The 27,072-nt window shown below is 45.4% G+C and overlaps 1 protein-coding gene across 2 annotated transcripts in view; it reads right to left on the bottom strand.

Annotated features, from left to right (window-relative positions):
• Positions 1-27,072, bottom strand: part of Scml4 (Scm polycomb group protein like 4) — a 100,483-nt gene that overhangs the window by 42,945 nt on the left and 30,466 nt on the right. The window contains exons 1-2 of one of the 2 annotated variants that reach the window (XM_040728231.1): positions 15,273-15,385; positions 6,340-6,565 (exon numbers count right to left, since the gene is read on the bottom strand). In XM_040728231.1, coding sequence (XP_040584165.1) covers positions 6,340-6,495 — 156 coding nt within the window. In that variant the 5' untranslated portion in view covers positions 6,496-6,565; positions 15,273-15,385. Of the gene's footprint in view, positions 1-6,339; positions 6,566-15,272; positions 15,386-27,072 lie in introns of those variants that run through there. The other variant, XM_005073215.4, reaches the window with a different exon arrangement.

The following is a 27,072-nucleotide window of genomic DNA, read 5'->3' on the forward strand; positions in this document are numbered from 1 at the left end:
ACTGAAGCTGCTGGGGGTGTGAGATCCTCCAGTTTAGCCATTGTAGCTTAAGATGCTAACACTGGCGTTACTTTAACTCCAGTTTAAAGTAGAGATCCTACTGAAGCAGAATCTGGTTTGAATGGTGAATGGGGTGGTGATGGGGCCTCTTCCTGACAGCACCAGAGGGGAAGAGCCGAAGGTCTGCTGCCGAGACCTTCCCGCATGCTGGACTAAACCTTGACCTTCAAAGCCACCACTGATACATCTATAGCTGACACATCTTCCTGAAGTTCATCACACGGGCACTGATGCCTCATCCGCGGCACCACTGCTGGAGTAGCTGGAGCAAGAAGGATAGCTTCGTCCTTGTCCCCACCCCACACTTGCCTTGGGGACTCATTTCCTTCACCCTGATACTCACATTCTTTGTTCATTCAAAACTCCCTTGGGGTTGTAAGGGGAGGCCATCGGAAGTACAGCTAGAGAACCAGAATCATTTACTGTGTTTAACTTCAGACTGTATTCTAAAAACTTGTCTGGTAAAATGCAAGTTGATTCCAGGAAGAAGTATGCATGATTCCATTTCTAGGGGTGAGCCTGCCATGAATCCACAGTTGCCTTTTGCATCTGGGAGAATGTAAACACCCAAGAGATGAAGGGGATGTATTGTTTGGCCTTGACTTTGGTCAAATCTGGAATCCAATTTAACCATCTTTACCTCAGCACTTACCCAAGGAAATAAAACTATGCAAATACAACATACTACAGGCATCATGATGAAATCAGAAGGCAGCAGGAAGGATGTCTCAAAGACACAAGGGTGAGGGGGGAGGTGGGGGTTTTTCCTATCAGAGTTGAGATTCTTCCTCGGATGGGAAGGTGCTACAAGTACTGTAGGGGCTGAATGGGCTGCTGGGGTGGGGAAGAAAGACACAGTAAAACAGGAAGCCAAGAAGAAAAACAACGATGAGTGATGCTATAACCTGTGGCTACGGGGTGGTGGAGAGAGGGAGAGAGAGAGAGAGAGAGAGAGAGAGAGAGAGAGAGAGAGAGAGAGAGAGAGAGAGAGAGAGACAGAGAGAGAGAGAGACAGAGAGACAGAGAGACAGAGAGACAGAGAGACAGAGAGAGACAGAGACAGAGAGACAGAGAGACAGAGAGAGAGAGAGAGAGAGAGAGAGTCCATGAGGCTTGCTGTCTGCCATACCCTGTGACATAATAATTTTCAGTAGAAACTATGCATTTCCAGGGGGTCACGTTCTGTGCTTCAGTAGCCACAGGTCAAATGACCAGCCCTCTTGTTGAGGAAGGGGACACGTGACTGAAGGCATCCAGCACATAGCAGAACTGCAGATGTGGGGGTCCAGAACCCACTTAAATTAGTCCATAAGAAATATACAATCTTCAGAAATACTGAAAGTTGATAGTTGTGGTGGTTTGGATAAAAATGGCCCCCATAGGTCCATAGGGAGTGGCACTATTAAGAGGTGTGGCCTTGTTGGAGGAAGTATGTCACTGGTGGTGACTTTGAGGTTTCAAAAGCTCAAGCCAGGCCCACTGTCTCTCTCTCTCTCTTCCTGCTGCCTGTGGATCCAGATGTAGAACTCTCAGCTCCTTCTCTAACACGATGTCTGTCTTCATGCCACCATGGCAATAATGGACTAAGTCTCTGAACTGTAAGTCAGCCCGATCAAATGTTTTCCTTTGTAAGACTTGCTGTGGTCATGTCTCGTCCCAGCAATAGAAACCCCAACTAACCAAGCAGAAGTTAAACAAACCGTATTTAAAGTTTGAGTTGCATAGCTAAACTAAGTACAGTAAAAGTACTGAGAGTTCAGTGTTCATCACTCTCCAATTGTTTCCATTTGCATCTGTACTAAGAGGGTAGGCTGCTGGGCAGCTTCACTCTGCTCCCTGCTCAGGTTCATTTGTTGGTGGCTCAGAGACCACAGCATGGGCATATTTTCACCTTGTAAATCTTGCAAATGCTACAAATTAGGACTGGGTTTATTGTATTGGCTTACAGACTTAAGGCAGTGACAAGAACACACTTTAAAAGGCTGATTCAACTTCAAAGTGTGTCACACAGTATGGCTGTTACATGGTGAATGACACAAAAAAGTATAATCCTGTTGGGTTTTGGTTTGTTTGTTTTCAAAACCTGGCTTTTAGTTCACAGCCTTGACCAACAGGATGGCCGTCCTACTATTTGAAGACATTAAAATCAGTGCAACTACAGGACGGAAGCTCGAGTTTAAGCTTCAGGCAGCCCCTTCCTGACTCCTTACAAATATCAAGGTGTTCGCTAGTCTTGAATTATAAGGGAAGTTTGCCTGCTGCTCTCAGAAGAGTTTCTGAACTGAGGACCTGACCACGATGCTAAGAAGTAAATATTCCTTTTAGAACAAAGAAAGCTGTCGTCATGGCTGAGTGTGGCTTTCTAGAAACTGTGGTGTTAAGAGGTTATCTGCTTTCTTTGCCATGGTGACAGTGGACAGCAAGGTTCAGTGGTGAGCAGGCCCCAGTAAAACAGCAGCAGGAAGCCTGGGGCTGCAACAGACTCTGTGAGATGCACCCTGGATGGGGCATGAACTCTGGACTCCAGACAACTGACATCTGACCACCGGTTTGACTCTCCCTTTTCTGCCTGCAACTCACCCATGTTAGCCTGAGGCTCAGAAGCAGTCAAATGCCCTACTGTCAAGAGAAGAGAGATGTCTGTGTCTCTTGGGTGGGAGATAGCTGATACTTCTGTCAGAGATAGAGCTGGGAGAGCTGCTGGGGGTGACACCAGTGGACACAAGCCCTGGACACAGTCAGAAGATAGAGACATCCTCAGAATTTCTCAGACAAAAACCTCAACAAAGACTCAAGGTTGTCTTATCCAGTATCACTACTTATAGCGACCACTATTACAGTGTATTAGTAAGGTTGCCATTTTGTAATAGTGATAGTGCTGTCTATTGTGTCAATATAGTATCAGATTGTAAATAGTTATTGTTACTCTTTCATTGTCTTCCCCCTCCAAATGCCTTCCCCTTTGTAGCTCATGGTAGAAACTACTGAACTTGCAAGGAGTGTTTAACCAGTCTCTGATGGAGAGCACAGAGTTTCCTTTCTTTTAAAAATGATTTTACTTATTCTTTAGCAATTTCATACATGTCTGTAATGCATTTCGATCCTATTCACCCCTATTACTCTCTCTTTCTCCCTCATACTCCCTATGGACTCCTTCTTCATCTCAACACATTCACTTCCTACTTTAATGTTGGTTACCTATCTATCTTATTTATCTATCTATCCTATCTATCTATCTTATCTATCTATCTATCTATCTTATCTATCTATCTATCTAACTAACTAACTAACTAACTATTTTTAACTGATACAGAGCACTACTTTGAGGCACAAACTGGTCTCAAACTCATGTACTCTAAGAATCATTCTGCCTCCAGACAGCTGGTAACACAAACATATGTCTCTGTGTCCAAGTCCAAGAAGCATTTTCTTAGTAATAAAATATAAGATCTTTAAGGTTTGACCAAGTAAGATTCTGCCATGCTTAGTCAGGCTTTTTTTTAACAACTTCTGGCTCCCCTACTGTGTCCCAGATACTTCAAACTGCCAAATCAGTGGTCATTTGGTAAGTGAAGTGAGACTGTACAATTTACTTGCTGGCTCTTCCACAATTACAGTCCTGTCCTCAATGGTAAAATAAGGTGTCAGGGTCTAGGAAATCACCAAAATAAAACTAGGAGGCCAGGTTACCAACTTTATTTTTCCAAATGAGAAGATTTTAAGTCACCAGCTCCAGTCAGTATGCATGTCTGATAAAAACACTCACACTAACATGTGTTTAGAATAAAGGGTAGTCTTTTGCGGAATTGTCTTAGCTTCGTGAAAAGTTTCGCATGGATCTTATTTCTCCTGTGTCATCACTGACAGATGATGGTCCACACAGACTGGAACCTGACTTGGAAGTATTCTTCTAGGACACTAAGCTTAAGGCGTATGTAGTCGTCTGGGAACATGTGGTCTGAGATAATGCCCATGCATTTTCCTAACTATATGGGAAATAGACTCAAAAGATAACTGTGGCCTCTCATCCCCAAAGAAAACATTCTTCGTGTGGTGGGAACAGACCTGGTGTCTTTGTGCAGGGCCTGTGTGTCAGCCAGCCAACCTAAGCTGTGTACTGTTGTGAGGTGTCCGGGATATTGGAAAAATCCCTTTTAGGAGGGAGGAGACTTCCAGAGTAAATCAGGTTTGTTACATGGAGTGAATGGCCATTTTTCTTGGCCCAAGAAATTCTATGTCTGTTTGTAATTTTCATTCTTGGGTCACAGACCCCAGGGGACCAGGAAGAAGGCCAATCGAAGCTTTAATGCACTCCCTCTGAGCTTGGACTTGCTCCCTGGCTCTGTGAAACAGAACATCTGCCCTGTCCCAGCCCTTCAAATGCAATTCCCAGATTTCAAGCAGGTACTGAGCTGGTACAGGCACCCAGGCTAGCTTCTGAGAGCAGATATACAATTCCAAAGTCAGCATTGCCATGAACAAAAGAGGTTTCCCTGTCAGAAAATACCCAGCAGAAGAGTTTGACTTCTTTTGGTCAAGAAGAGAGATGGCTCCACAGTTCAGAGAACACACAGCTCTTGCACAGGACCCAAACTCTGTTTCTAGCATGTACATGAGGTGGTTCACAGCTTCCTGTAACTAAAGTTCAGAAGAAGCCAATTCTTCTGGCCTCTGTGGGCAGCTGCACTTATGTGCACACATCTACACATAGACAACTCCAGCTTCCATACACACATGTAATTAAAGATGATAAAGGGGCTGGAAAGATGGCTCAGCCATTAAGAGAACTGGATGCACTTGCAGAGACCAAGATCAATTCCTAGAAACTTCATGGCGGTTCACAACCATCTGTAACATCAATCCTAGGGGATCCAACGCCCTCTTCTGGCCTCTTCGGGCACAGCACACACATAGTACACAGGCATTCAGGCAAACACATACACATACAATAGAAATAAATAAAAACTCAAAAACAGTTAAGAAAACGAAAGCAAGTAACCCTCAAGTAATTTTGAATAACAAACATCTCCCCTATGACTGTTTGTTTTTGATTTGGGGGATTTTGGGGGTTGGGTTTTTTGTTGTTGTTGTTTCATTTATTTATTTATTTATTTTGTATTTTGAAGATTTGAGAAGGTTGATTGATAAAGGTCGAATCATGTCCTGATCTTTTACAAGCTCTTCCTGCTGACCTGCAATCATTTCCATACATTTTCCTGATACTTGGGAGTTAAATGACAATTTGCATTTGGTTGCAGTATCTGGGTATCAGGATAGAAACACCAGCTTTTGTTTTAAGACAACTTCTGATGCTCCTCTTCGAAAGCCTAAGGCCTGCAGAGAACAAGCCTGGTGATACTGTTTTCTCTTTCCCCTCAAGTAACCAGTCCCTTCATGATCTGCTCTAGCACAGGGGTGGGATTATAAGATTGAGGTCATTTCATCAGACCTGCTCCCCACCCACAGCCTCTCCATATTGTTGGTTCTTATGATGCTCTCTTGCCATAGACCTGTCTCTTGAACCAAATTTGACACCAGGAAACTATAATGAACACCCCAGAGTCCCTGGCTAAGTCCCTATCCAGTGAGCTTTTCCTACATCCTTTGACATCGGCCTGCTCTTGGCATTACTTTAAATGTCTAAGGAATAACATCAACTTCCATGGAAACAGATGAGGAATAAGTTCTAGAAGTGACTTCCAGAGTCACCCTAGTGCATATAAACAAGGGACAGATGAGTGCCTGACACTCTCATTTAGATGCATGCTTAATGGTTTTTGGTTTTTGGGTTTTTTTGTTGTTGTTTTGTTTTTGTTTTTTGAGACAGGGTTTCTCTGTATTGTTTTAGAAGCTATCCTGGAACTCGCTCTGTAGACCAGGCTGGCCTCGAACTCACAGAGATCCGCCTGCCTCTGCCTCCCGAGTGCTGGGATTAAAGGCGTGTGCCACCAACGCCCGGCTACATGCTTAATTTTTTAGCAGTGGCCTAAAATCTGCTCACCTCATAGCTTCCCCATCTGGTGTGATTCGCTTTCTCTACTTGTTAAAAAAGAAAAAGAAAAGAAAGAAAGAAAAACGAAAAAGAACACATAAGGTCATGCATTGTGTGCTGTTGTCACAATGAGGCCTTGTCTGTCACATGCTCCATTGAGAGACTTATTTCCTCGCCTGTGTTTTCCTAGGCTCCTGTCTTCCATAACATTTTGCATCAGAGCTCTGCCCGGTCCCCCAGTGCCCCAGACGGATATGACTGGGGAGGAGGAGATGGTGGAGGCATACCTTGTACCTGGGTTTCCGTCCTCTCTTCTTTGGGATTGTCACCGCCGGTACAGAGCCAGCAGAAGCAGAATAGAGGTTATGGACTGCCATCTGCACCGGCGTGGAGTGAAGTGGGGGCCGGCCACGCTTCCTTCCTGGGACCTTCTGAGTCTGCATCTCTGCTGGGGCCAGTCTTACTGAATGAGGAGGCAAGCCACAAGGGCAAGAGAGGTCCTGGGAATTAGTCCTGAGAGAAAGCAAAACAAAACCAGAAATGTCTGTTTGGTTTTGAAAGCACACAGCTCTGTGCGTGCATACCTACCACGTCTGAGCCTACATGCAGAAGACAATAGACTGCTGGATCTAGACACACCTGGTGTTGTCACCAGCAACTGAACGCTTTTGAGTCTAATAAAAAGCATAGTATTTAAATACTGTCCATGACATTTCTACATGTATGCTTAATGTTAAATAAATCAATATATTATATTATATTTAATATCATTGTATTACATAAACTCATCCATTCCCCGATATTTAGCCTTCTTTCTTTGCTTTAATTATAATTTTTTATTTTTTATTTATTTTTGGTGGGGTTAATAATTTTTTATTTTAATTTTAATTTTAAATAGCTTGTTTTACATGTCAATCCCAGTTCCCTCTCCCTCCCCTCCTCCCGCACCCCCCTACCCCCCCATCCTCTCACCCTATTGCCAATTCCTTCCACATAGGGGATATCTAGAGTCTATCATTTCACTCAGGGTAGGGTCCAGGCACTTCCCTAAGAGTCCAGGCAGAGAGAGCAACCCTCTTTATGTTATGGACACACGATGTCTGTTAGTGTTCTAAGAATAAGCACTGATCCACTGCTAAATTATCTTCACTTCTTTTTCTTTTGAAAAAAATTTAACCATACAAGTCAATTCCATTAAAACCATAACATCTTTTTAGTCAAAATGTGGACAGGGGTTTGCATACAGAAATGTTCATTTTAACTGATACAACCCAAATAACAATGCATAAGGCAATAGCTAATTCATTTACTAGTTTAAAGCCTTTAGCAACACATTTTGCATAGCATGATGTTGGGTGAAGGGGGCATCAGACACATAAATGATGGTAAAAGTGATGTCAAGTATGCAGAAATTTAGATGGTAAAATAACCAGAAAGAGGCATGCTAAGAGGTCACCTAGATAAAGATGGTCAGACTGTGGGCAACTGTTTACAGCTGACAGTATTAATCATAAACTGCTCAGGTAGAATTTCATACATCTCAAAGGCCACTGATCAACCTTGACCAGGGAACAGGGGAATTGGAAATATGGAGGTTAAATATCCCAGCATGGTCAGGAATGTGTTGAGTGGAGCAGAGCTGTAGACTTTAACTCAGGGACTATGTTAGGTGATGAAATTCACTTCTACAGAGTAGTGGAACCTTCCAGTGGAAATTAGAAGCTTTTGCTGACAAGTCTGTAGAAGGTGTTAGGACGAGCTTCCCCATGCCTTGGTGGGGTAGCAATGCAGGGACTAGATCGCTTTATTCAGGGACGAAAAGGGGAGAACTAGAAATTCTCTTAAAGCACAATAGGGGAAGGTTTGTTTTTGGAAATACCATATTTTGTGGGTAGACTTTTTTTCAATGTGGGGATTGAACCTATGGTCCTATATACACTACGCAAGCACTTTACTAGCAACCCACACTTCCAACACGATAAATAGAATTTTAAAGTACAAATATTTTTATCTCACACACTATTGAATGTTTCAGATAAAGAAACAAGCTAGACTACCCTTCCAGTGGACCCAGGTTCAGTTCCCAGCACCCACCTCAAGCAGCTCACACCTGCCTATAACTCCCCAGGCCTCTTTGGGTTCTTGCAGACACCAGACACACAAACATAAGTCCTCATCCAGACACATAAATGTACACACAGTTACAAATAAAGTAAAAATAAAACAATTTACAGAAATCAACGGCTTGTTAAAGACATCAATTTTCTTTGTTCCTGTGTGTTGAGGAAAGTATCCCATCTCACTTATTCTATGAGACTTTTTTTCTTTTAACATGTTAACATTCCTGGAATAAGGTTGTCCCTATTGCAGGTCAAGCAGATCAGAATTCCAAGGTGGTAGGGAATATTTTTTTTAATTCTTAGTATATCATAAGATAATGATACATCTTGTAATTGAACACCTGTCAGAGTCAATGAATTGTGATAACTGTAAGAATTTATAACATAAAAATCTATTTCTGGATTCCTTGGCACAAACAAAAATGTTCTGTGCCTCCAAAGAGGCCAAAACACTGATGGATCAACAGCAACCAACAAGACCTTGTTAGGTGAAAGTTGGTCTCATTTTGACCTATCGTAATCAAATTTCTGCTTCTTCCTTGTGAGTTTGAAGATTTTAGAAACAGAGTATATTTTGTAGAGTGTATTTCTGCACCTTTCTGCTTTGCCTTTGTTTTTAGAGTTTCGTTTGCTTTGTTTAGTTTTGGTTTCAGGAGACAAGGTCTTCCTATGCAGTCCTCGAACTTGGGTCCCTTCTGCCTCTGTCTCATAAGTGCTGGGATGACAGTTGTATACCAACATACCTATCCTATTTTGCCTGTAGTATGAAGATTACCAATGTGTGTAGTAGCATCAGCGTCAAAAGGAAAGACAAAACCTTTGGTTAGGGGTTGAGGAGAAAGTCCAGTTGAGAAAGTGCTCGTCTTGCAAGGTAAGGATCTGGTCCCATGCCCATAAAAAGCATAGTAGCTGTGCTTGTAACACTAACACTGAGGAGGCAGGAACAGGTGTATCTACCTGGTTGGTTCACTGTCCTGCCAGCATAACCTGACTAGCAAGTCCCAGGTCCCAGAGAGACCCAGAACGAAGATGGATTGCATCTAAGAAAGAACATGGAGGTTAATCTCTAGCTTCCATGCTCGTCTGCACATGCATGGACCCACACATGTGCACACCCCCCCCCACACACACTTAATAAATAGATAAAATGGAATAATGTTTAAAATGAAGTTTAAAACAAAATGAACTAGCAACAAATTTTCAAATATAAATAAATCTAAAGAGAGTCTTTGATATTCAAAAATTAAACTTAACTTTCCCTAAGTTGCTCAATATAACAAAAACCTTTCCTAGGGGGGAAAAAAACCCTTTCTGTTCAACTAATTTCTCCCCCTCCCTCCCTGGCATTCCCCTTCCTCCTTTTTTAAATGAGGAACAACCATGTCTTAGGCTGCCTCTCACAGAAACGCCAGTCTTAGGCAGTGTGGGAGCCCTGATGGATGACACACGGTCCCTATCGGCCAACAAGGAGCATTTTTGACGGAGTGTTGGGTACCACAAGGAGAGGAGAGAGAGCCAGAGGCAAGCAGTGTCCAAACCCTCAGCCTGCCATGCCTGAGTGACTGCTCGCTTTACCTGCTAACCAGGGGCAAATTCAATGTAAGTAACAAGGTTACTTACCTGAACAATAAATGAATTTATTAGAACCTCTAAATGTCTCCACAGGATAATTTTAGAGTTTAGAGAATCACTAGTAAATCACATTCACTTTCAATAACAGGTTCAGATGCTTCAGAAAAGTGGGGGGACGAGGGAATGCAGGTGCCCCAAAATCTCCCCTTCCAAAACTAAGGTATGGATCGAGGAGGGAGGGAAGGAGAGAGGGAGGGAGGGAGGGAGGGAGAGAGAGGAGAATTTAAAATAACAATACTAAAGATAAGGAAGTACCTCAGCTTTGGAAAGCAAATGATAGCAAGACACACAAAATCTTATTAGGGAGAGCAGAACGATGGAAGATGACAGTGAAATTTTATCACGTGTAAATGAAGGCTCAGTGTTAATAGCCTGGTCTAAACTGTAAGTTCCAGGACAGTCAGAGCTACATAGTGGGACCCTATCTCAAGCAAACAAACAAAACATAAAAAGAAAAATAAGAATGAACACAAATTCTAATGAAAATAATATACTTAAAATTATTAAGAAAAAAATCTAGCCAGACGGTGATGGCACACACCTTTAGTCCCAGCACACGGAGGCAGAGACAGGTGGAGTTCGAGATCTGCCTGGTCTACAAGAACTAGTTCCAAGACAGCCTCCAAAGCCACAGAGGAACCCTCTCTTGAAAAATAAAAAAAAGAAAGAAAGAAATCTAAAGAAAGCCCAAAAATGTATGGCCAGGGCCAGCATCAGTCTTTGCAAATATATTTATAGTAGTGAAGTACTGAAAACTACAAAACCACCCCTCAAAAAGCCTTGATTTGGTATATTATTCCAAACTCATAAGATGGAATACTTTGTGGTTTGAAGCGTGTACTCGTGTGTGTGTGTGTGTGTGTGTGTGTGTGTAAGAGGGCGTGTGAAGGGCACTTCTCTACAGTGTATGCGTGGCTTCGTGTGGGAATCTGCAGTGCTCTGTAAAGGCTGGGTCTCAGAAAGAAAAGCCTCAAAAGGCTGGGGTGGTTATCCTTGGGAAGAAAGGAACGTGGTTTTTACTGTCTTTCGTGTGCTGTTTTAAACTGTGTGAGTTTTTAAATCAGAGACAAATATACAAATAGAGAAATAAACAATGTAGGGATGAGTTTCGTTCTCTGAGAGCTCTTTCTGATATCTTCACTCTTTTCAAATAGCTTTCCTTTTCTGTGTTTTCTAATGATGGTGCATCCTGAACCACTGAATTCCAATGAGCATTGCTCTAATGTCCAAGCGAAAACTGTAAAAAGAAGGTGCTTTGACCGAGGCTGAGAGCAGCATCAGTCTAGTGGTGTACACACGGTCAGAAGTCAGCTTGACTGCGCAAACTTTTAGCAAAACACACGTAGCAGGTTTCCTGCTAGGGCCTGTGGTCTACTCAGCCATAGGCTCTGACCAGTTTTACAGTGTCAGATGCGTATTCCCCCTGTGAAGCAGGCCTCAAGTCCAATCAGAAATTAACCGGTTGTCCTACAACAGTCATGCGGCTATTGCACCAAGCATATCTTAACTAGAACCTTAACAAGGTTCACGGCTGGGACTCCCAAGACAGGTAATGGCTTTTACCCTCAGCCCTGGTCAGAGAAGCCTTTCTTTACAGTGGGCAATAGTTCATGTAAGTCTCATAACTGGTCAAAGTGCTAAGAATTACAGACTATTGAGGACTTAGTCCTAAATGCGGCATCTGTATCAGCCCCTTCAAGAACATTCTAGGAGAGGCGACAGAAAGATTACAAGATAGTCACCACCTGTTTTTTAAAAAGTAGAAAAGAGAGACAATGATAATATGCACATATAAATAACTACATCATATAAGTAAGATATGAAATGCCAGAGCATCAATGACAGAAGAAATCGGTTCTACTAGTGCAGTTGGGGGCTGGAAACAGGAGAATCAGAACATGACATCAGAATTAGGACTTTCCCAGGCAGAAGCGCCCAGGCTGGTGATGCAATAGGGCTGGGCAGGCATATTTGGGGGATGTAGGAAGGAAAGTAGGTAAACCAGACAGGGAGAAAGGTCCACGGCTTTCTGTTGTTTCGTCTCTGCTGACTCTTACATTGTTTCCTTCTGTTAACCACAGGGAGGGGTCTGACCCCAGTGTAATGGTCTTTGTCACTACCATTTCAGAACATTGCACTAGTCCTATTTCATCTCCCTTTGGGGCTCCATGCTGAATTCACTGTGACCTAGTATCTTTCATAAGCAGCCTGTAGACACCTAATGCCCCAACAGCTCTCAGGTCATTGAGGCTATTCGTGAAGTGATTTCTAACGATACAGGCTCACTTTGGCACCTGTCTGAATCCAGCCATTCTCAAAGATGGCCCAAGAGCTCAGGCTTCAGAGAGATTTCCTCCCCTGCACTAGTCTCTCCACTCCATCACTCCCTATTGTCTGACTAATAGTAACCTTAAGTACGGACTAAGTATGAATCACACAGCTTCCTCATTGGCTCATGCACATAAGTGATGTGTGTGCATCCCTGGAGCCCATGTTCCACACATGACTCTGCCCTTCAGCATCTGGCTCAGTGTTGCACCTGCAGAGTGCACCCGGCACCTGTGTGAGGGCAGCATTGCTCGCCATGGAGCACAGCCATTTCAACTGGAGTCAGAAGTGTGTATCTACATTTGTAAGGTTTGGGTAAAACATATCTATTTGAATAGAAGTGTGTTCAATATAAAAGAACACTTTGAAGAGCAACAAAACCTTCACGCTGGGGTGAAGACGCAGCTCAGGGAAAGAATGTTTGTAAGGGATGCACAGGCCCTGGGTTTGATACTCAGTGCTTGCAAAAACAAAATTAAATAAACAAAAGACTGAAACAACTTCATATGACAAGAATGGAGGCAACAGGAACTAGAAAGACAGCTCAGGAACATACTTCTTTCATGTGAATATACATGATTAAAAATAAATCTTTTATTAAAAAACAAGAAATGAGGATAATAGAGCCTGTTAAATTGAGAAAATGAGTTCTTTTAGTACACACTTTTCCCAATTCTGACAAAATGTGGCTAACAGAACACAAAGTCAATGCTCGCATCTATTCATTCCTAGCATTAAAATTTTACTCTGTGATATTGTTCTCCATATTTTATTTATAGGATAAAATATGCATCCTATAAATAAAAATCAAGAGTCCTTAGAGATAGTTGATTTCATATTTTGGGGCAATGAAGGGTCAGGGCTAGCTTGAATATCTGATTAGTGCAGAGACAAGGACAGTCTTAAGGGTACAAGGAGGGAAAGATGTAGTGTCTTACACATTAGCAATAACAGTAGTAATACAGCAGCCCAAATACAGTATGTGTGGAGGCAATACATTCCTTTCAACACACAAAAGTCTTAGAGAGTTGCACCCAGATATCACTGTAGTTATTTTAATACAATTGAAAGGTGAACAGGATAAAATATAATTTGCTTTAGTTGGTTTCATTAAATGTGAGGGAACTTGTTTACAGCTGTCTGTTCCAGTGATTAACTATGGATATGCTGTTGTCTGGAGATTCTAGACAGAGAAGGATCAGTGTAATACATTCTGAAGAAGCCAACTTCATCCTGGAGAAACAGGAATTGTCAGTGATGGTCCCCACAAGGGCTCAGCAGGGAAGGTGACCCGCCTTAGAGGAACGGAATGTGCAGGCTTGTTGCCTGAACCTGTAGGACATGAAGCTTCTAGATGTGCCGAGGAAGTAGAAGGAGACCCCAGGTCCATGGTGACTCCTTGCCAACAGAAACAGCACCCTCACTTTGCTGTCGGGAAGGCTGGGTGGCAGAGCCGTTGCTGGGGAAGGAGGACTGTCGCAGCAGCCAAACTCATCTACCTTTGACTGAACACACTCTCCTCCCTGCTGCTGAGGACCTTCCCTGCCCCAGCCATGAATGGCAGAGCAGTCAGAGCCACCAAAAATCAAAGGCCACCTGGGTCAGAGGTAGGAGGAAGATGTCACAAAGCAAGACGAGCTAACATGTGCAGTCGAGCTCCAAACCCTGCAGGATTTGAAAATAGCGGAGTAGCTGGAAACGTGAGAGACAGATGTGCTACACATGTGCTTAGAACTTACTGGCTGGGCAGCTACTCAGCTGCATCCCAGCTGTATCTCTTTCAATCCTCTTGGCCAGTCTGGAAACTCCCTTGTAACTCCAGCTCTGCCACCAGGGACTGTTGGCCTAGACCTGCTCCTTAGAAGGTACTGTGAAGTAATGGAGTCAGGTATAAGGCCTATGGGTAGCTGCCCTTGCCTCCTCCTGGTTTCAGATACTCACTTGTTTTTATTTCAACACCCCACCATAACCAGTCTCACACCTTAAGGAGCAGCACTCTGGAGATCTTGGGTACTAGCCTGGGCCTGATGCTCTCCACTACATTCCTTACAAACGGGAGCTGCCTGCCTAAATCATGTCCCCTGGTCCCCCCCCCCCGCCCCGCTGTCTAGGTTTATTCTCTGGGAGGGGACGGCCTGAGCTTGGAAGATGGGTGTGAGAAGTGGAAGCAGGGGGAATGTAGCCCCCCTACCTTCACACCCCCTACTTTACTAGCTCTCTACAAGAAAACCCCTCCTGTCTGGCTCCAGGGTCCTAACCTCCGCAGAGTGACAGGTCCTCTGCTTCCTGAACCAAGAGGTGGTCTCTGCATGACTATGACTGCATTGGTCTCTGCATGACTATGACTGCATTGGTCTCTGCATGACTATGACTGCATCGGTCTCTGCATGACTATGACTGCATTGGTCTCTGCATGACTATGACTGCATACCCCGCCTCCTCTCTTGACTTTTCCAGCACAGTGTGGTCATCCCCCTCCATTAAATACTTATTGTTTGAAATACAGAAGAGATATCCCCGAGGACACCTATGAAAATGACAGCATGTACCTGCCTTAGGCAGGTCCTTAATGATGGGGTGGAACGGAATCTTGGAAAAGAGCCTCCTTTGGGAATGTTCTCTTTGCTGCTTCAAAGGCCTGAGTCGGCCTCTCTCTTGCCACGGCTGGAGGTGTGCCCATGAGCAAGCTTATGGGTCTTAATGGGGGGCCTGACAGGGAGGAGATCTGTGTTCCCCAGACTCAGAGGTAAGAAAAGGGGAAGGTAGTGATCGTCAAGGTAAATGCTGAAATTTACATAGTGAGCTCTCAGATGGTGGGCAGGGACCATGCAAATATCATGCATCCACAACTGTACATCCCTGCAGGCCTCCTCCGTGCCTGACTATGGTTTTGCTTTGGGGGAAATCAGTTACCCGCATTCTGAAAATATCACTATAATATAATGAGAAACCAAGATACTTTGAGAGAAATTTCACAGTCACATAACCCTTATTACAGTATATTACCACATCAAATTTTATTGTTAGTTATTATTGTTGCTCTCTTACCATGCTTAATTTATAAATTTGGCTTTATCGTAGGTATGTGTGCAAGAAAAAACATTGTACATACAGTTCTAGCTGACATTTCAGGCACTCACTGGGGTTCTTGGAACGCATCCCTTGTGTAGGCGTACAGATGCAAAAGTCTCTCCGGAAGAGTTCTCACAAAGGTAGCTAGTGTCTCTTGCTGGGGTAAGAAGGGAAACTGTAGGTCCTGGAGATGGAGAGAGATTTGTCTTTCCACATTGCTATCGTGAATGCTATGTGTATTCAAATAGTAATAAAGTCAAGTGGCTCTGACCTCCGCAGTTGTTGAGCGCTGGGGCCAGCTGCACTGGTGTGGGCGAGGTGGCAGGAGGGAGGGGCTCCGAACCATGGAAATCACAGGGCATCATGTGAGTGGTACACTCACGAAACTCGCAATATGTGCGCATTCACACTAAGCAGGAGGCCTTCTGATCCCCTTGAGTCAGCTGACCAGACCACACCTATCCCCATGGGCGCTGATGGCACTCCAAGCTTAGCTCTAGGAACTGGTGGAAATGATCGTGAACCAGGTTCACATAGACTCTACTTTTGACACCCCACGGAGCAAAGCTGATAGACACAGCTGGTAAAGACACAGGGATATGTTACACTTGCACCCAGGCTCACGCATAGTTAAGTGAGCAATCCGGGCTCACACAGTAAAAGCAAGAAGAGTCCCGGAGTTCCCAGCTTCTGACTTAGATCTTAGAAGAGCAACTTAGAAGCAAAGCAGGCACGGTGCCTAGGGAGGGGTGGTGGGTGGGGTGCAGCTCAGCTGCTCTGCAGCCTGTGACCCAGACAGGCTGAGGCAGAAGGCGTCGGCATCCGGGAGGTGTCTAAGGACAGTCCCAGGGGCATTTAGAGAGGGAAGCAAGGGGCGTGGAGGGAGCAGTTTCACAAACCTCCAGCCTTTTGCTGAGTGGAGGAAGGTTGGAAGAGGGCCATCTTTCAATAGGTTAGCTGTAGGCAAACCTTGCCTACATGGTCTACTGGAGACATGTGAGGTCACTGGGGGCACCTCGTTGGATCCGGTGGCCCTACCTTTGGGAGCTGAACACTCAGTAGGAAGAAGAGATCATCACACATGACAGCAGAACATTTCAGAGACTACTGGACCTCAAGGATGGAGCCAAAGAGTCCAGGATAGTCACAGCCTGCAGACACAGGCCACCAGGGACTCTCCACCTTGCCCTTCTTGGGTGCTCAGAGCCTAGAGGTCCCTGTACTCCTGGCCCTGGAGGATATGGAAGCTGGAAACTCCGAGTTTGCAGCCCCTGGACTCCAGAGTTAGAACTGAGCCTCTGCCTGCCTCCTAGCCTGTAACAGGGCTCGCTGCACAGTTTTGTCTAAGCTTTACACAACAGATGTCAGTCCTCACTCTCTAGCAGACACTGGTGCTCTTCGGACACAACAGTCAAGGAGCGGCCTTCAAAGACTTGTGCCCCTCAAGAAGCTGCCTTGGTGGCGCGCTTTTTTCCATAGCTCTGCTTGAAGTTGCTACTCCAATAGAAAGTTTCTGTGCCCTACTCCTTCTCTATGCTGTAAGGGACCCTTTCTCTCATAGCAACGATGTGCTATCCCTCTTATTTGGGTCCATGTTTCTATCGATACACGAGCTCTGTGCCTTCGATTGTTTTGGACTTTTGAGACAGGGCATCGCTGGCTAGCCTAGCATTTGCTATGTAGACCAGGCTGGCTTTGGACTTGCTGTGATCCATCTGCCACAGCCTCCTGAGTGCTGGGATTACAGATGTTCATCTGGCTCCATCTCCAGGGAGGTGAGTATCTTCACATCTCTGAGAATTAGAAAATGTTCACCAAGTGGTTGAATGAGTGATCTGGTGACTTGCCCCTCATCCAGGATTCCTCCACTGCTCAGCACTGAGGCAGCAGGCTCCAGCCTAGGCCATTTGTTATCTGTTAGTAATGGGCCCAGGCTCAGGATTCCACCTGAGGAGTCTTCAATAACCATTTTCTGGGGTCAGTTACATGACTTAGTGGGTAAAAGCACTTAGCCCACAGGCCTGGCAACCCACATAAAAGTGGAAGAGAACCAACTTCACAAAGTTGTCCTCTGACATCCACACACCCTACAGCATGCACACACACCCATGTGAATGTGCACTCATGCACAATTAAAAACACACACACACACACTCCCCAAGAAGACTACCCCAGCAAGACATGACATTCACTTGTTTCCCAAATAGACCTGCCAGAATTTACCCACATTATCTGTTAGTTTTCACGTGGTTTGGAGCTCAGTGTTACTGTCCTTGTACTTAGAGGAGAGGATCTGAGGCTCAAACACATAGCAGGAGATCACCACCCATCAGTAGGCAGAGCTCTGTGCACAAGCCCCTCAACTCTGCTCTGTGGTATCCCTGGGTGGCACTCATCAGATTGGCAATGTTGCAGGTAGGACCCAAGAGGGAAGCATGACCCCTCTGGCCACTTCCTTTCATTGCTGAAAGCTGAAATGATGGCAGACAACCCAACAGTTATAGGAAGATGCTGCCGTTTATTCAGTGTCACAGTTTCTAGAGGGATGCAGACATTGCTAGTGATTGCTGCAGAGCAGGCTCGGGGCAGGGCCGTTTAGTCAGTGTCACAGTTTCTAGAGCAATGCAGACATTGCTAGTGATTGCTGAAGAGCAGGCTCAGGCAGGACCATTTGAAAGACACTTGTCTGCTAAGGACAAAGCTGCTGGAGATGTTTAGCTCACAGTGTCTCTGAACCTCTGTTCTGTAGTGCAGGGAAAGGCCCTTTCCGGGGCGACTGCAGTATTCTCTTCAGCAAGCCACCATTTCCTGTTTTGTTCTTTATTTATACTCTCGTTTAATTTTGAGAAAGTCCTGGTGGCTTGGTGTTTGGTTTGTTCTTCGTTCAATATCTACAAAGCAAGCTTTTCAAGGTGGGGTGTGTGTGTGTGTCTGTGTGTGTAGAGAGAGAGAGAAAGAGAGAGAGGGAGAGAGAGAGAGAGAGAGAGAGAGAGAGAGAGAGAGAGAGAACACAGAGCAAGGTTCTTTCCCATACCTTGCTTAGAAGAATCATGAAAACTCCCCCAGTAAAACAACAAAATTCCAATAGTACCAGCCATTACCAGTCATAACTCCTCGCACCTGCGGACCAACAGGCTCCAGTGTATGTGAACGTCTCAGGATGGTGATAGTCAATGTTGGTTGTCACCTTGACACACCTGGCAAGAGGGAGCCTCTTTCCTTATGGTGGAATTGCCTCCATTAGGTTGGCCTGTGGTCATGTCTATGGAGCATTTTCTTGCTTGCTAATTGGTGAAGGAGGGCCTACCCCTCTGTTGGTGATGCCATCCCTGGGCAGGTGATCCTGGACTGTATAAGAAAGCCGGCCGAGCAAACCAGGGGAAGCAAGCCAATAAGCAACACCCCTCCACAACTTCTGCATCAGCTCCTGCCTCCAGGCTTCTGCCTTGAGTCCCTGCCCCAACTTCACTCAGTGATAAACTGTGATACCGAAGCTGAGCAAACAAACCTATTCCTGCCCAAGTTGCTCTTTGATTTTGTCATAGCAATAGGAGAGCCACCTAAGATAAGGAGAAACTCTGAGACCACAACCCTCCCAACATCCACATTTCATAGATTTCAGACACATGATTAATTGTTCATTCCGAAATCCAGAGATGCGTAACTACGATGTCTTCACGAGATACTCTTTGGAAAACACTGAGGTGTCTCAGACACTTCTTTAGTGCTATAGAATGAGATGTAGCAGCTCAGTGTTGCCTGGGAAGACTCACCACCCCAGGGCCTACCCATAGCAGTCAGCAAGCAGTACTTCTGCCTCTGGCACCCAGGAGAGCCAGCATTAGCAGGGAAGGCAACCCCAAGTACACAGCTAATTTGAAGCTGACCTTGAGTCTCTATGTTTGGTCGTTGGACTCATCTTCCCCAGTAGACAAGGCACATGCAACAGTCAGGGGAGCTGCCTTTGATGGGTGCCAAGTGGAGTGGCAGAGCAGCTGTCGAGCATTGTCCTGAGCTGGCAATCAGATACACCAGAATTTCCCAGGTCTGTGCTGCCAGGATGCTACCAGGATCCCACCGGAGCCCTGCATGATAAGCAGGTCCCATGGGATATGAATTACTGCTCTTCCCACACAAATCACTTTTTTCTTCTCTTTTTTGCAAAGAATGGAGTCAGAAGGAACCGTGTTTCCTGGTCACTTTGAAGCACTCCCAAAGACAGCTAGCAGGTAAGATAATTTCATTTTCTTTTCCAAGAAAAAGAAATGCGCTGATCTGTCTGTGTGCAGTGTGGCACAGTATTCTCTGGTCTACACAGCACCCATGTCATAGGAGTAAAGCAGCTGAAACCCTTGCATCAGAAGGGGCTCGACACTCTACAAAGCTGTGAGGCTGGGAATAAAGGCAGGTGCTGAGTGCCAGGATGGTCATCAGCCCTGACTGGACACAGGTAGCCATAACTCAGTGGTTCACTGTACTCTGGTACTTCACCAAGAAAAACCCACTTTGCAAACATCAGGAAGGCAAGGGCTGTCCGTGAGTCCGAGAAAAGAATGGGCAAAGTGAGGGTTGGAGAAAGGTACACAGAAGAGCACTCTTTCATTACACCTCATCCCCACCCCCCTCCCTACCCCTTCCCCCCCCACAGGAAGGAGAGCAAAAGGCACTGAATTCACTTCTGATCACCAAGGCTCATAAAGGCTTCTGGGATGTCCTGATTAGGACAGTTGCCCTCACCCCAACCAGGGACACAGGTTGTGAGGGCCACTGCCCCTCTGGCCAGTGTTTCCATACTCTCACACAACCTACTGTCCCGCAACACCATCCTGACAGGTGTTAGGAGACCAAGCAAGGGGGAAGGGCAAATCCTCTTCACCCTGAAACTGGAAGTGCTGGCCAGAAACGCTGTTCGCCTCACATGCTTAGCCTTTAAACCATTCCACCATAGTTTCCAAGCATCTGTGTGTACAGAGCACTTAGGAGGTGAAGGCACACACAGACACCCTCAGGAGAACCCCTGAGGAAGACAGAGCACCCCCACATGTTCGGTGAGTCCTACTGACATATCGGGGTGTGCAGCAAGCCCAGCACAGCTGACTGACTGCTTCACCACCCCCGCCGCTAACACACAGCTTCTCCCAGAGGGTGCTCAACCTGGATCACACCCAGGTCACCTGAGGAAAAGCAGGCACATCACACCCTCAGGGCACACAGGAGCGCAGACAGTTGCCAAAATGGCAGTGTGTCTGTGGACCCGGGCTGCCAGGAAGACTCTGTGGAGCTGCTCCTTCTCTCAGAGCACCCTGCTGGTGGAAAACATTGTTGCCTCCACCCCACAGCCCATACCTGGGCTGGGTGAAGGTTTATGTGGCCTCTCTAGGTCTGACTGTGAGCAGGTCCTTAGCCAATGCAGACTGATTAAAATGAAAGGGAGGGAGGGAGGGAGGGAGGGACGGAGGGACGGAGGGACGGAGGGAGGGAGGGAGCATGGCACAATTGTAGGCTTCCACTCTTGCCTGCCAGAGGAAAAGTCAATAAAGGAAAAACAATGGTCGTTTGTCCAGCATGCTCCCGGCATGGTGCAGCCAGCAAGCAGGGCTTGGGAGGAGTGCTGGATCTCCTTTCTCAAAGGTCCCTGGAGTCTGTGAATCACCAACTAAACCAGTTCTTTTTTCCCCCAATATATGTTTTTATTTAAATTAGAAACATGCTTGCTTCATATGTCAATCCCAGCTTCCTCTTCCACCCTTCTCCCCTTGCCCCTCCCCCAGCCCTCCCAGCCCCCCATCCAATCCCTCACATCATTCCCCATGGAGGGTGAGGCCCTCTATGGGGGATCTCCAGAGTCTGTCACTTCATCCAGGGCAGGACCTGGGCCCTCCCCCACGTGTCCAGACTGAGAGAGCATCCCTCCATGTGGAATGGGCTCCCAAAGTTCATTCGTACATCATGGTAAACACTGATCTACTACCCCAGGCCCCAGAGATTTCTGAGGCCTCCTTACTGACACTGCATTCATGGAGTCTGGATCAGTCCCCTGCTGGACTCTCAGTTATCAGTCTGGGGTCCAAGAGCTCCCCCTTGTCAGGTCAGCTGTTTCTGTGGGTTTCACCATCATGGTCTTGACCCCTTTGCTCATCACTCCTCCATCTCTGTCCCTGGGTTCCAGGAGTTCAGTTCAGTGTTTAGCTGTGGGTGCCTGCCTCTGCTTCCGTCAGTCCTAAACCAGTTCTTAATCAACATTCAGTTGACCTTCTGAAAACCCTTACCCATCTGAGTGTTTGGGGACACTTAGGCATCCGTGTGGCACTCTGAGGCTGTGTGAGGAGGACATCAGGACAAGCACTCGTGCAGGCAGAAAGGCACCCACAGGGTCATTTAGGAAGAGACTCGGTGTAGAGCTGGAATGGACAGCCTCGCAGAGAGACATGGACAGCCTCGCAGAGAGACATGGACAGCCTCGCAGAGAGACATGGACAGCCTCACAGAGAGACATGGACAGCCTGGCAGAGAGACATGGTGTAGAGCTGGAATGGACAGCCTTGCAGAGAGACATGGACAGCCTCACAGAGAGACATGGACAGCCTCACAGAGAGACATGGTGCAGGAGCTGGGATGGACAGCCTCACAGAGCAAATGCGACGGAAACAAAGATAGAATTACCCTACTCCTTAGGTCCCCTGGGAAATTAGCAGCCCCCAGAAGACACCAGAACTACTCAGGGACTATTTTACTTCTACCTAGTAAAGAGCAGGAAAGGGTCTCAAAGGAGAAGTGCCAGGACATGGGATGAGATGGGAACCAAAAAAGAGGTGGGGACCAGATATGAGGGGACAAAAGGTGAGGGGACAGAGATGGGGCCCAGGCACTGGGACAGTCTGAAGAGTCATAGATGCAGGTGGAGACACTGATCTCAGCCTAGGGTCTTGTGAACTCAGATCTCAGCAGCCTCGAACAAGGTGAAGTCTGGGGTGCAGCAGGAGTCTATGAATAGGTTTTGGGACTTTTCTGCAGAATCAGGAGAAGAGCAGAAAGGGGTGTATTTTGTCCCAACTTCCAAAGCAAGTTGGACCCTGAGTGTGACAATTAATTAATCATTTCAGAACAGCCCGCAGGTCCTTGAGTATGTCTAGGAGATGGCATCTTTGTTCATAATGTGCATCGACTCCAGAAGGACTCATTCCCTTCAAATGTAAGGTGTAACCTGATAAGATTTCTTAAGAGAAAGGGCAGGGCAGATGAGATCAGATGAAATAACCCCAGGCTGTTGACAAGCTTCCCAAGATGATTTCTGAAACAGACAATAAGTCACACACGAGCAGGAGGGTAGTGCGGTCAAATCGAGCTTGTGGCTAGTGAGCCACTGCCGAGGTGGGTGACAGCACAGATGGGCCCGTTGCCTCTAGTGCAAGCCTCCGGTTTAGTCGTCATCTTCCTGGGAACATGGATGAGGGTTTGGAAGGCAGACATGTCAAATAACCAGCTTGGGAGAGGCAGGCAGTGCTGTAGATTACAGAGCCGGAGTTCAGAATGCTGTCGACACGTAGACAAAATCAATCAAAGGAAGCTGAATAGATGCCCCATGGTTCACAGATGTACAAGAGAGCCGTGACAGGAAAGGATCAGTGGGGCTCAGTGTGAAGAAGATTCAGTGGGGCTGGAGAGACGGCTCAGTGGTCAGTTATGATCACCTGCTGCTTTTCGAGAGAACCCGGGCTCAATCCCCAGCACCCCATGGTGGCTCACAACCATCTATAACTTCAGTGCCAGAGGATCTGATGCCCCCTTCTGGCCTCTGCACATAACTGGCATGCACATGGTGCACAGACACGCTCTCAGCCAAAGCACCCATGCACATAAACTAAAAATAAACAAATTGTTAAAAATATAGATTGAGGGATTTTAGTTAGGACAAACCTAGCTCTGAGTATGACCTAGACCATTTGATGAAGGAACCTCTGGGACCAAGACGGCCCAGAGTCCTGCTCAAAACACACAATAACACCATTGTCTGCAGAACAGCTGGAGTCTCCACCTGTGTCTACACAGAATTGAAAATAAATATTGACTCAGAGTGGGAGGGGAAGGTGGGGTACATGGAGCTTTCCTTTGTGGAACAGTCAAGAATAAGGATGTAGCTGGAAAAGAAACCACTCTGTGTGGCAGTACAGTGTGAATCCATGACATGAACAGTGCATCGAAATGCCCCCCCATGAGTCGCCCCATCGCCGTGCATCAAGGATTCAGATTAGAGAGAGAAGGAGGCAAAACAGAAGCAATCCATCTGCTTATCTGAAGGAGAGAGAAGGAAGTACTGGTCTTGATGATTCTAATGTAAAGTTATTTAAGCATGCAGTCCCAAAACTAGGTATTTCTTTCTGCAAATAAATTTTCAGTCTTGAATCAAAACAACAAAGAAAATCTACTTGAGGCAGGTCTCGTGTAACCCAGGCTGGCCTCGAACTTGCCATTTAGCAGAGGATGACCTTGAACTTCCGATTATCCTGCATCCACAGCCCAAGTACTAGATTATAGACCACCATGCTTGGTTCATTTGGTGCTAGGAGTGGAACCCAGAACTTCAGGCACTCAGGCAAACTCTCTACCAACTGAACCTGACATCTCTGGCCTGACAAGTACAATGACATTCTGACACACACACACACACACACACACACACACACACACACACACACACACACACGCAAATTTAAATTAAAGTTGAGCATGGTAGCACCTACTTACAACCCCAACATTCCATTGGCTGAGGCAGGGTGATCAAGAGTTAAAGACTAGCCTAAGCTATACAGCAAAATCTTTTCAAAACACATTTAGAAATAAAAGTATTAATTAAAAGGATAATGATGCTGAATTCTCATTATCTATGCCTCAGTCTAACTCAAAAGTGGTTAGGTAGGAATTAACACATCCATATTTCAACAGCAAGCAGAAGCAAGTGAGCTCCCAGGCATTACCACTAGTGGGACCTACACTACAGGATAGAAAATTCCTGTGTCTGCGTGAAAGGAGAGCTGGAAACTGCATAGGACCAAAAAAAAAAAAATGCTATCCTGCTGAAAAGCCAGCCCAGCACACGAGGCCTCCTCGTCACTGTTCAGAAAGCTGTGTTTTTCGGCATACTCTATTCCATTCTGTCATTTCTTTGTAGGAGAGAAATGACACCTGGAGTCAAATCCCTAACTCCAAGAAGCTCAATTTAGTGAGGATATTAAATCCTATTAAAATAAGAAGGGCAATGTAGGAAAAGAAAACTATTGTCCCCATCCCAGCCATCAATCTCTTTTACTAAGGTCTTGTTATCAGTCTCTTGTTACATTTCATAATAGGTTTTCAAAATGTATCTTTGTTGTGAGACCCAAGGGGCAGAGACAGCACAGGAAGGCCACGGCTAAGAGACAGGCTCGTGCCAGAGTGGCTCACAAAGAAAGGCCCGGCAGACGCTGATTGAATTGGTTTGATTGGATTGAACTGAACAGATTTAAATGAAGATTCTCAGGATGAGGCATTTAATAAACCTCAGTCTAATCGAACTAGACTGGCGAAATAAAGCATCGTAAATCCATATCCTGGAACACTGTGATGTCCGGAGCCAATCGTCTCCCTGTGCCAAAGCAGCCCAGAGGGACCCATTCAGGCTTCCCTGGTTGCTGACAGGGCAGTGTCTCCAGGATTTATGAATCCATTAGGAAATGACAATAAAAGTAGCCAATGGCTATTGCAGTTATCTCATTTGTATGCTATTCAAACTACATAAAAGAAGGATATAATATTTAGAGATGCTAGACATATATGGTACACCTAAAATACACATCCAATTTAGAGTAGCTTATTAATGTATTGATTCATGTCTAGTTGAGTGTATCAGACAGATGCTTGAGTTATTAAGTCTTCTCTGATCACCTGATTGATTAATACACTACTTTCCTAACACAGTCCTAGTTAAGTACCCCACCCTTGATAGCTTACAACCGTCCAAATGGGTTCCCTCACCAGAGCCCAAGCTGAGGTCCAGACGGCAGCTGTGCAGGTTTAGTCTTGGAACCTGGTAGAGCCTGAAATCCACTCTCTGCCTCTTTCCTGACCTCTCCTGGCTGCCAGCAGTCCATGGTATCATTGGATTAGTACCCACATCAGTCCAGTTCCTTCCTCCATTGCCTGAAGGCTTCTCTCCCTCTGTCTCCACACTGCTACCAACCCCAGTGTCATCTCATCTTAGCTAATTACATTTTCAAAAACTGTATTTACAATAAGTTTGAAGTGTGAGAGTCTGTGTGGATATGAATAAACTTTATGTGAATAGCTTATATCAACCTTTTCACGCAGGAGTACTACCTATAATGTTAAGTAGGGTATGGTTTCCAATAATTAACTTCCCCTGCAGTTCTTTTTCTTTCTTCTGTCTTCCTTTTCCCCCAGACAGGTCTCATGTAACCAATGCTGGCCTTGAACTCTCCACTTCCCCAGGACTTGGATTACAAAGGAATGGCCACCACATTCGGTGCCAATTCAACACAAAGTTCTATAGATTGATGCTACCATGTGACGCCATCTAATTTCTCACTAATTTAGGAAGCTAGTTTCCCCCCTTTTTAAGATTTTTTTTCAAACGGATATTTATATTATCTAGGTACATTATTCATATAATCAAGGTCACAGGTCTTAGAGTCACATTTGAGTTTCAGCAAAAGCATATGACAATGTAACGCTTGGCCCACTCAAAACACTGGCTGTGAAGCCGAGAATATAGTCCAGTGGTAGAACACTTCCCTGGCACACACCAGGCGTGGGCTCAATTTCCGATATCTCAAATCGCTAAATAAATAACTATTTTGTCACCTTAGAAAGATGTGCTGTGCCTTTTCCCAGTGGTCTCTACTGCTTCCATGGCAATGATTTTTCTGTTTACTATTCTTGACCTTCATATGTGGAATTATATAATTCACACTCTTGCATCTGGCTGCATTAGCTGATATAGGAGGCATTTCAATGCCACAGGCCTTGATCTGAGCAGTGGCTCACTGCAGGAAGGTAGTATAGCATGTCCATCATTCACCTGGATATTTATTGGGGCTGTTTCCAATTTTTTGTTTGTTTGCTTGTTTTTTGGGGGGGGGACAGGGTTTCTCTGTATCGCTTTGGAGCCTGTCCTGGAACTTGCTCTGTAGACCAGGCTGGCTTTGAACTCACAGAGATCCACTTGTCTCTGCCTCCCAAATGCTGGGATTAAAGGTGTGTGCCACCAACGCCCAGCTTGTTTCCAATTTTTAAAGTTACTTTTAAAATTGTGCCATCAACATGCCTGTGTGGAATCCGCTTTGTGAATGTCTGGTTTTTGCTTCTTGGGTTGCCGGTAGGAGTGGAATTGCTGCGGCATAGCTTAGGTTTCCACTGAACTCTGTGTGGAACAGCCTTGTTCCTTCCCACCTGTGTCTAGACTCTCGATTTTACTCTGTTACCATATCTTTCTACCCTTACACTGATGCCCAACTATCCAGGAGTAAGAGGGGGCCATCTCGCCACAGCCCCCCCCCCCCTGGGGAAACTACCCAGTTCCTGTGATAGCCATCCCAGGGGCTGGAGTTTATTCCTCTTTTCCTTCATGTATGGAGATGTTGGGTGTCTTTTTATGTATATATCGGCCATTCATATATATTCTGTTTAAAGAGCCTATTCTAGGTTCTTGCACACATGTTTGTTGCTTGCTTTTATTGTTAAGCTATAAGAATTCCTTATATATTCTTAAAACATGTGTTTTCTTTAAATGTATATATTGTAAAACTTAACTACCCTCTTTGGCTCAACTATTCACTTTCTAAATAATAATCTTTTCTATCTTGATTTTTATTT

Source organism: Mesocricetus auratus, unplaced genomic scaffold, assembly GCF_017639785.1.
Source record: "Mesocricetus auratus isolate SY011 unplaced genomic scaffold, BCM_Maur_2.0 Super-Scaffold_100018, whole genome shotgun sequence".
NCBI lineage: Eukaryota > Metazoa > Chordata > Mammalia > Rodentia > Cricetidae > Mesocricetus > Mesocricetus auratus.